The sequence below is a fragment of the Scylla paramamosain genome, chromosome 32 (genome assembly GCF_035594125.1).
Source record: "Scylla paramamosain isolate STU-SP2022 chromosome 32, ASM3559412v1, whole genome shotgun sequence".
NCBI lineage: Eukaryota > Metazoa > Arthropoda > Malacostraca > Decapoda > Portunidae > Scylla > Scylla paramamosain.
The window spans coordinates 3,081,255-3,091,904 of record NC_087182.1 but is presented as its reverse complement, the minus strand read 5'-3'; the positions used below and the strand labels follow the sequence as shown (position 1 = coordinate 3,091,904).

General features: G+C 40.1%; 1 protein-coding gene and 1 long non-coding RNA gene across 4 annotated transcripts; one reads left to right on the top strand and one right to left on the bottom strand.

Annotated features, from left to right (window-relative positions):
- The first annotated feature begins 971 nt into the window (after positions 1-971).
- LOC135089052 (uncharacterized) lies at positions 972-2,346 on the top strand. The gene is made up of 2 exons (XR_010261377.1): positions 972-1,129; positions 1,637-2,346. It is a non-coding gene; the product is annotated as an uncharacterized LOC135089052 (long non-coding RNA).
- Positions 2,341-9,734, bottom strand: LOC135089050 (uncharacterized). 3 transcript variants are annotated; one of them, XR_010261376.1, is made up of 7 exons: positions 9,586-9,734; positions 7,869-8,119; positions 7,164-7,381; positions 6,790-6,831; positions 5,668-5,778; positions 4,573-4,744; positions 2,341-4,442 (listed from the first exon to the last, which is right to left on the bottom strand). XR_010261376.1 is itself a non-coding variant. In XM_063984248.1 (6 exons), exons 2-6 carry the CDS (start codon positions 8,086-8,088, stop codon positions 4,649-4,651), a joined length of 687 nt encoding a protein of 228 aa, XP_063840318.1. In that variant the 5' UTR covers positions 8,089-8,119; positions 9,586-9,734; the 3' UTR covers positions 2,341-4,648. The 3 variants fall into 3 exon arrangements, 2 of the variants coding, with proteins under 2 accessions (XP_063840318.1, XP_063840319.1); XM_063984248.1 differs by having other exon boundaries at positions 2,341-4,744; XM_063984249.1 differs by having other exon boundaries at positions 2,341-4,744; positions 7,248-7,381.
- Positions 9,735-10,650: the final 916 nt, after the last annotated feature.

Sequence of the window (10,650 nt, the reverse complement as noted above, 5' to 3'; positions counted from 1 at the left end):
TCTGCTTTCCTGTCATTCCGTTGTCCAATAATTTTCTTTCTCTTTTTTTAGGAAACTCTCTCTCTCTCTCTCTCTCTCTCTCTCTCTCTCTCTCTCTCTCTCTCTCTCTCTCTCTCTCATAAATATTTTTTTTTTACCTTGAAATACCGTTAAATAGAAATTTTTAAGAAGGGGAGAGAAAAATGACCTTTCCTGTCACTTCCTTCCTTGATTCCTTCTTCTCCCTCTGTTTACTCTGTTACTTAACACTGGAATCCTGGTGTATATGAATTGTAAACCACTCTTGATCCACTTCTATCCCAAGTGCCGGCTTATCATCACGGCTGGTTTCCATCGACGCCCGGGAATCAGATAAGAGCAAAGGTTTCCCCTACTCCCTTCCCTGTGTCCCTTGTCGCTCTCCCTGAGACAAAGAGGTGATTGTATGCGTGAAAAAAAAAAAAAAAATCCAACTGTACCCGTAACACCCGTCTCTTTATCTAGTTTATGTAAAAAACTTAACATAAATAGGCAGATAGGTAGTGGTATACGTAGATAGGTAAGTAGACAGACAGATAGCAGATGGAAAGAAAGATGGATAGATATATAGACAGACAAATGAATAAATTATTATTGTTTTCGTAACAAGAGAAAATCAGTGATGATAGTTACTGAAGGAAAATTTAGGATGGAAACATTGGCAAACGAATAGATCATTAATGTTTTCATGCTAAAAAATAAAAAAAAACAGTAATGATAGATTTGCATAATAGTTGAAGATAAAGTAGAACACAGGACAAGAAACAATAAATTAACATAATCTAACCATATTACTAATCTAGTAAATATGACCACTGTGCCCTTAGTGGCGTTTGATTATTCAGCTACAAAACAGACAACAAATAATGCATACACGGAACTCAAATATCCTGAAAATGCTGCCTGTATGCAATAGCCATGTAACTCATAATTTCTCCACCAGAGGGCGGCGACACTCATACGCCATCTTTGAACCCCCAAGACCCGCGCTTAGTTCGAATTTCCTCTTGCTCTTCCCATTAAAAAGGCGCTGTCATGGGGTGGTGCATGGCGTATGGCTGTAAAACTGGACATAAGAACAAACAAGAGGACACAGGTCAACCTCTCACAGGTAAACAAAAAACATACTGAGCCTCTTTTAGTTAGTCACTGACAAAGTTTTATAAGGGGTTACGTAAACATTTTCACTGAGCTGGTTTGTTGTGTGGATATGGGTGGCTATTCATATTAGGGGTGCGTTTGGTGGGTTAATTATGTCATGGGTGCTTTGTGTAGATGTGGATGGGTGTGTCATGTGAAATGCTTTTTGTTAGAGTGGAGTAATTATAATAGGTCTGTCCCCTCATCAGCCCATCCTTCCCCTCATCTTTCAAACAAGCTTGGGGACCTGGTGGGGAAGCAGGGTTTTTAGGGTGGGGGAAGCCAAACTTTGACATTCACGAAAAGTCTAATAATGATAAGCCGTCATATTTTGAAAACGGGAAATTTCTAGCCTAACCTAACCTGAAAGGATACCCACTTTAAGGACATTATCTCAACTAACTGTGGGGCTTCATTCCCCCTTGGACACTCCCTTAAGGACACTAACCTAACCTGACCTAACCATATACCTTAACAGGAAGTGGAAAGTGTGATTGGCTGACCTCTTCCTCATCCTCAGGGGTGCTGGCACCACCAAATGTTCAGCACAACATTGATTTTGGCTCAACACTTTGTGATCTTGAGAAATGTACACCCAAGTCATCTTGCTTATTGAACTGCACAATAAAATCCTGGTATTTAAAGTTATGTCCACTGCACTTGGCTGACACTGAGTACCCTTGAGGGTAGCTGGCTGACTGCTGCAGCCATCATGCATACATGTGATGATTGGGTGAAAATAATTTACATATTAGCCAGAAGTAAATGATGTTCAATGACATCCTAATATGTCATCAAAAAGACAGCTCTTGTTAGCAGAACAACAGAGATACAAGAGGGCACACTGGAAACCAACGTATTAACACAAGCTCTACTGATTGAGCCACCGCACGATTGGGAGAATGGTGCAGAGCTTGCTGAACTTAGAAAAAATCCAAGATGCAGCACAATCTAGTTGTTACAGCCATGTCAGAGTTGTCCCCAAAAAGATTTTTACACTTACAGCAAGGCTGCAGTGTGACCTACATAATGTGCAAGTTTTGTGACATGGACTCATTATAAGGAATAACCGAGTGTGGGTGGATGTTTTCAAGCTGATGACAGCAAAGGGTTACTTCCCATGCTGCTCAAAATGAAGGCATTGGAAAGATGTACATGAAGGGATGCAATAAATCAAAAGTAACCAATGCTGTTATACTTTATTTCAGTCCACCAATAGATAATACAGTACATAAATACATCTATAGTTTATAAAATCTGGCGGCACTGAAGGGCACCGTGCTCCACTGGATGTGGTGCTTCAGGGCCACAGTGCATCAAGTGGAGCAGGGTGTGATGGTCTGCAAGACACAGGCAAGGCCACAAGTCAAGTAACCTCCGGCACTCACCTCCAGCGCTCACCTTTCCTCCCTCAACCTTACGTCCTCTGATGTGCTGACGAACTCCTTACAAAACCTGACAAATGATGGATTCTCAGCAGCACCAAAGATTGAGGGAAGATGGTGAATGCAGTGGGGGAGGGTGTGGTGAGTTAATGGACCAGTAACCATCACTGAACCTGTTAGGTGTGCAGCAATGCTAGGGAGGCTATCCCTGCTTGGCCTTTGAGACCCCATCCCTTATCTAGTAGTGAGTCCAGCTTTCATACTATTGACAATGGTCTAGCTTTTCACCAGGAAGCCACTTCAGTACAATGTGAGGCACAGCCCAGTGTGGCATGCAGTCTGTGAAGGGTGCAAACTAGACCCTCTGTCCTGGTGATGAAAGGGCTGGCCTGCATGATTTTTACCTTGCACCAAGCATGCCACTGCCCCTTGACATGTGGTCCCACTGGCAATGTTTGAAATCACAGTATTTAAACCCTTTGATCACTTATCAAAAGGTAGTATCAAATATGATGATGGAGATAAAATGATGATGGTGATGCTGATGATGACTGAATATACTCTTCCCAACAATAGATTTTCCAGACTTCACATTGCAAGCAAATCTTTAAACACAATAATGCAAGAAGCATATTATGGCATCATGTTGAATAGTGCAACAAAATCACTACAATAAGTGATGGCAAGAGTCACAAAGTTATGAGGTACATACTGAAGCACACAAAGAAAGTTGTATGGAAGAGATGGTTTACTGAGAAAGTACAACAGTGTGGCATGGTGGCAGAAATGCTCAACCCATGTTGTCACAAGTGTACATGTCATGAGGGACTGGAGGGCTACACCCTTCAGAGGATATCTGCTTACTCTCAAGATGTGCTGATTTATCCTCAAGCCTCTTCAAAATGGTGAAATAACAAATCATGCATTATTTCACGTCTTTGGTTAGATAGAAAAACTGACCATCCTGATACTGTCCCTATACATAATACTTTTTGTATCTGTTGAATCTATTGTGCAGTACTCAGGAATGTGCTGGTAAGTCTTATCAAGACTTTATCCAAGAGCTGGTGATGAGATGATATTGACAAAATATGGAAATACTGGTTTGTGAATCAAACTCTGTGTTTTCAACACATTCTTTAGCCATGTCACAACCTCAGCCTTAACTGGCTATGCCACCAGGCAGGTGCTGTCTACAAGGGCAGGATCACAGCCACTATGTCATGATGCTAATGTCAATGTCTTCTGTTTGTCCAACCACATTTCTTAACCAATAAACATCACTGACATGCATACACCAGGAATGGTAATGGAGGTGTGGAGACAGGATAATCAAGGCTGCCTAAAACTGACTGGAGTTTTGGTGACTTACGACTTGACTGGCAACATGTCGGATCTGTATCGCCTTGGGTGTCCTGCCAAGGTTCTTGCGAAAAATTCTCATTGCCAATTCATCCTGGGCCTAGATAAATATTTCAATGTTTTAATGATGCTCCAAAGTGGGCATGACAATACAAGGGGAAAGCAAAGCTGAGTTACTGAAAAACAGGAGGATTTTTATATTGCAGTGTATAAATGTGGCACTGCATGAGCTCAGGTCATTTGATTTTCCATTAACAGTTTGGAAGGAGTACAGATCCTGAGTCACTATGATTCTTTGTAATGAAAATCTTCATTATTATACTGAATTAAACTGAAATCTTTTCCACATACAGTAATAGGAATCTTGTTGCTTTTATCCTGCCATCCTTTTTTAGTGATGGAGGTGATGTGTCAGTGTCACACATGTGCATGCTTCCTGCCAATCACAAGATGCATTACATCACATGATTATAGAAAAATGCATTCTTATTGTTAGTGATTATCCAGTCCCTATTTCTTTTCCCTGACCATATTATGCTGAAAAGAAAACAAAATACATTTAACATACCTTTGTCCCATCTCTAGTTTACCCCACAAACCAAGAAAATGTTAGAAAAATAAATATAACTTGCATAAATAAGCATACTAGCAACACTTGTGCACATACCATTCATACATTCAGTGCGTGTGAAAGACCAAAGTTAAAGTGTGGGTGGCGACAACCAACGGCAGGCTGTGCACCACTAGTCTGACGGGTACACGGCCCGCAGCCACGGACACGGGATGTACTGTGCGCCATCAAAGTCATCAAAATAGTGGTGCAGGTCAGGGTGCTTCACCTAGAACAGAAATATGAGGGTTACTGGAAAGGAAAGCATGAAGAACAAAAATCATTACTTCTCTATATAGAAAACACAATCACATGTTACTTTACCTAGAACTGAAACATAGTCACTGGAGAAGAAAGCATGAACCAATCACTACTTTTCTACATAAACAAATCAGGTGTTACTTAAAAAGAAACGATCGATGCTTCTCAGAATAAAAAGCACCGATCAACATCTACATCACAGGTGGAACACTGGTATGAATTCTGTCAACAAAGAAGACTATTTATTATTATACTTTTGCCTGCTACCCTCGTATCTCCCTGCTGCCACAGTTGCCTTTTCTCATTACTCCACCGATGCACTCCATCTTATTCATGACAACTCGTTTGCCGGGCCATCTCTCACAGCAGCATTGCATTCACACCTCACCAGGCAATGCATGTGCAATTTAATTTTACTGAACTGGTTTCTGAGTGTGATGCGACAACAATAAGGTGCTAAAAGGAAATGATATTGCCTGAGCAACTATTAAGCATAAATTAGATGAGGTAAAATGATCATGGACGTGATAAAAGGATTAAATCTTCAGCTTTTCTTTCTCTCTAATGCAGCAGATGTGCATAGCTGTGATGCAAAGTAATTCATGTATTCCATTAGCAAAACACTTACATGAGAGAGGGCAATGTTATTATGCCACTTGAAAGAATAGCAACCCAAGGCACTCTGTGTCATGGTTCCTTTAAACTGCAAAAGACCTGCTGGTTATCGTTCCCATGTGTGCCTTTCACTAAGGATTTCCTTCTTGCTTCATAATATCCATACAATGAAAGATTTATTGAGTTCATGTATAATCCTCCATATGTGATTGAAATTCAACACAATGGTACATGAAACTAAGCATTACTGTCATGAGCAAGGCAGCACCTTCTTACCTCTTCATTAATGAGAGGAGTAATGTTCTCCTGAGGGACATAAGCAATCTGTGGAATCTTTCGCCCATCAGTGTCAACAAGGAGAGTGTAGTTGGGCTGATCCCGCCAGTGCTGAAAAGATATCATTATAATTATTTTCCACAAGTACCAAGGGTATCATTATTAAAGCAGCTGGCCTACCAGACAGCAAGGCAACACCTGTACTTGGCCTGTTCCATGCCAAGTGAACAGAGGTGGCAGAGTGAAGGAAGACTCATCCATACTGTCTCTACATTGTTTGGGATCCTTGCTGCATCTCTTGGTTATGAGTGGAGCAAGATGACTATGACATTATGATTGAATAGAAAGGGAGAGTATTTCTGAATGAATCTGGTCATACAACACAGTAGCTTTTAATGTCTTGAATCAGTTTAAAATTAAAATATAATGTTTATGTCTTGCACACAAATCAATCAGAAATTAGACAAATAATATAAGAAATACAAACAGAATACATGCAATTACTAGAGCCTAACATAAACTTATTTCACTCTCCCTTTCCATAAGCAAAGTTCCCTTTCCTATCCAAGGAATGTCAGTACTCATTCAGTAACACTTGATAACATTAATTTCTCTTATTTTCTTGGGTGCTGCCTCTTTGATAAAATGAAATCAATTCCTATTCCTTGTGTGCTACTTCTTGTGTACTGTGACACTGAGAAGACATGAATGAAAACGGCAGCAAAATTCACGAGAGATCACTTGGACTGGAACTCCCTGCTCTGTTGGTATACAAGGCAGAGAGGGAAGAGGTGCGGAAGTTCTCGCTGAACCCTCGTGCTGATATCTGGCTTTGGTTGTCCCCATTAACTCTTTCATCGTGATACAAAATAATTAATGGCACAAGAAGCAATGCATGAAATCCTTATAAGCATCTACAAGGAAAGAGGGGATTAAAAAGAATAGATTTTGCAATTTCTATCCTGTTTAAAGATTGGAGGTGGCTATAGGCAAGTAAAGATGTCTCAGAGTGATTGGTAGTTAAGGGAACGTGTGCCAAATAGCAGTCAAGGGGTTAAAGGAAAGTTAGCCTTGTGTACAGTAGACAGATAGATTATATTATGAACAAATAAACTTACTAACCAAGTTCTCCTTATGTTGGCTTAAGATCCACTCCTGGGGTGCCTGAGGATGAAGTTAATAACAATATAAGTAACATCATAAATGCATGTTAAATTGTCTAGGCATTACTTACATTAATTTTAGCAACTACACACTCTGTGTAAAGAAGACATTATGAAAACAAGACTATGAGAGTATCTATACCAGTTCCTGGATAGATTAAGCTGTATATAGTTTATGAAGTGAAACAAAATCAAAATGACCAAATAAGAAAAAAATATTCGGTTGAGTAACATATCCTGAAAAAACACAGCTGGAAGTTATTGTCATGTTCTTTGAATCTGAGAAAGGTGAATACAAAGATGAATGCAAATCCTTATGAAAATTCTACTTACCTTTGCCTTCAAGTCCCACCCAATAATAACCCCCTTGTAGCCAAAGCTATGATGCTTCACCACTTGCCCTATCCGCCACTTCACCTCCTTAGGGTGCTCCAGGCGGGGCTTGGGAGACATGCCGAAGGTGCCGTGAGGGCTGCGGTAGTGCCACACCTCCACTGCGGGACACTCACCTAGTGGCTTGTCATCATCCAGGAGATACCACTGACTGTAATCTGAAACATTAAATTAAAAACATTAGCACAAGTATCATTGAGAGGACATCTTGCCATAAAGACCATCACTGTTTTCTGGACAAACATAGATATGGAGACAGGAGCATACTAGTGCAGCTCAACCCATATATACTACAGCCAGGTAAATAATGGTGGGCAAATATACTCCCACACACATACAAACATGAGGCTGTGCATGTTATACCTGGCTAAGCACTGTAGCTAAAATACATTTTTATTGTATATAGTACTGTATTCTGAAAATATATCTGAATGATACAACATATTACAGCTGGTTAGTGAGTTATATGATGCTGAATATTCTCAAACTTTTGCTGTGTTTTCTCAAGATTTTTAAATTTTAGGTTAAGCCAAATAATTTATAATATACAGGTTTAAAGTAGCACTGAAATTCAACACAGGAAATTAGTACCACAATTTGCAAATATTACTGCACTTCTACTAGAAAACTTGACCAGACCCATACCATTAGCCATGTGCTTGATGAACATCTGCCGAAGCCACTCCCTCCACGAGTCCATAGTGAACCACCTGGCAGCAAAAGCCCGAGCCTGCTCCACAAGCTGGTAGACCACTGCTGATCGTTGTTCTGGGGTGGAGGGTGAGGTCTTGGTGAACCAGTACTGCAGTGGCACACAGCACACCAGCACACACAGCACCACAGCATCCCTTCCAGAAAATGGCATGGTGGTGGTGGTGGTGGTGGTGGTGGTCGTCCTGAAAATGATGAAGGGGTTTAGGACAGACCAGTGATGCATGAAGGCGGTGGCTGAGAGAGGCAGTGTGCCCCTTGATGTGTACTCTTTGTTGAGGATGATCAGTAGCAGTCACTTCAGCCAGCATTTCCACATACTGCAACTTTTGCTGCTGTGGATCAGTGCTGTTCTGTTATGAAGTGGAAATGGAGCAAACTCTTCTAAAAATCTGCAGTACTGGCCTGCAGAAATACTCTGCAAATGCAGAAAGATTCGCAGGACTTCATATGGCAGTTAGCATTGCCAACAGGTTGGTTGATAAATGCTACAGCATGATGCTTTAGTATTTAGCTGTATGATTTTCAGCACATCTACCACTGATGATTGTGAGTACTTGAAATATAAATCATGATTAATCCTAATGAGCACTTTTGGTTAAATTGACATGACAGTCAGTCAAGATTTTTTTGGGGGGATACCTTGGAGACCTTCACTCCACTGTGTTGTGGGGAAAGACTTCAAGAACAGAAACAAGATAACGCTCCTAACTTTCCTTGAGATGAACTAATGACGAGTCTTGCCTGTTAACCTTCTGCTAAATGCTTGACATTTAGCATCACATTTTTAGTAAGATATATATTTTATTTACTGGCATAATTTTTCAGATGCCAACACACCAGTCAGTTAGACAGTTAGAAAGGGCTGTCCTCACATCCTGCTATGTCTCCTTGGTGGGAGAGCAGTGCTGTCACCGCTGTGGTGCTACAACAGGTGAAGCACATAAAAAAAAATCACTCAAGTCTTGATGATCACATATGACTACTCTTACTTGTACCTGTATGAAATTCTTTGAGGCTCCATTCCACTGACTAGTAACATGCTGGATAAAAGAAAACTACCCTCACAACATAATGGCCTCTACCTCCAGTGTCAATAAATTAGAGAGCTTTGGAATGGCAAGGGAAACATGAATAGGAACAAGAGGGATGCAGCTTTCCAAAAAATCACCAAAGCTAGTAAGTCAACATAATAGTTCTTAAGTAGCAGCTATAAATTGATATACATACTGAAGTCAAGCTATCATTCCTGTCAGTAAGAGTTTAATCCACTTAAAACTCAAAATCTGCCGTAACGATATGAAGCAATGTCAAATGATAGAACAACAATTACATTTCATATATAGCGAACCATACCTAGATAGACATACATCCGCCTCTCACACCTATCCTCTAACTTAACGTATCATTTAGAAACCCCCAATAACATCAAGATCATGAGCCAACAAGGGAAAGACCATCAGTAACTACCCACTTCCACCAATCAATTACACCCTAATCATACCTACATCTATTTATCGCACCTATCTGTTAATCTGCCCCCAGTAGCACGAGGGGCATGAGGGAATATCGGAGGGAAAAACGAATTACGCTACCCAACAAGTCATTAATCACATACCCCAGTAATCACCAAAGGCAGCCCATTACTTACTTAGTCCTCTACGGCATCATGGTACTTGTCTTGTCAGTACTTGTCAAAACAGTTCCCCCGTGTTCTCAAAAGCCTGACGTGTTATTTGGTAGAGTAGACGTGTTACCCGCTAGTTTGCTCAATGCCACAAATTATCTTTTTACCTCAAACTACCTTAATTAACGGTGAAATAAAGGATAAGAAAGACGGGAAACCTTTATTGTGTTACTTTTAGTTCATCTACATGTGTGAGATCAGCTTTTATTGGCTGTGTATTGAGGAAAATGCTGTTGTTTTGATTATTTAAAGGCTTATAACTTGTGGCGACTCATGGCAGTTTCTTTGGTTACACTGCCTCCAAAATTGAATGGTTTGTATATATTCTTTGAAGTTTTGTATGATCTCTAAGGCATTACAGGTTTAGACACTGGTGAATTTAAAGGAGATACCTCAGTAGATTTTCCAAAATACTCTATTTATGTATTAACTGAGGTTCACATTTGATTCAGAGGCAAAATGAACATGACGGACAGAATTAAGGGTATAAAAGTAGAAATGGTGATGATGAAGGATTATACTGCTTCTGAATTACGTAGTTTGTAAACACTAAGGTTCTTTTTTGGAGTCAATGACCTCAGCATCCATATTTTATCTGGAAATGGAGAGGCAAAGGATATGTTTCGTTATTGAGTTTGTAGCATTTCTCTCTTAATGTAACTTTTTTTATTATCTTATTTTGTTAATATATACGAAAGAGAAAAAAAAGAGAAGCCAGTCAAAGAGTCTAGAGACCACATATTACTGAGGAAGAAGATAGTGAGAGAGACTGATGTAGAAAATGACTTGTGAGGAATTACAAAGAATGGAAGCAATAGAAGCTATGCTGGGGAGGAATAACTGGAGAATACTCGTAATGCATTGACGGAAAGAGATCATGCCTATGTTCTGTTGGAGGGCAGCATCATGTACACAGGGGAGTTGCCATAAGCCACTGGCACATTTCATCAACGGAGTAAAATATCTTAGTCATTACACTTTAATTTCCTAGTATTTATAAGCGGAAATAATAGCCACATATCCACAAGG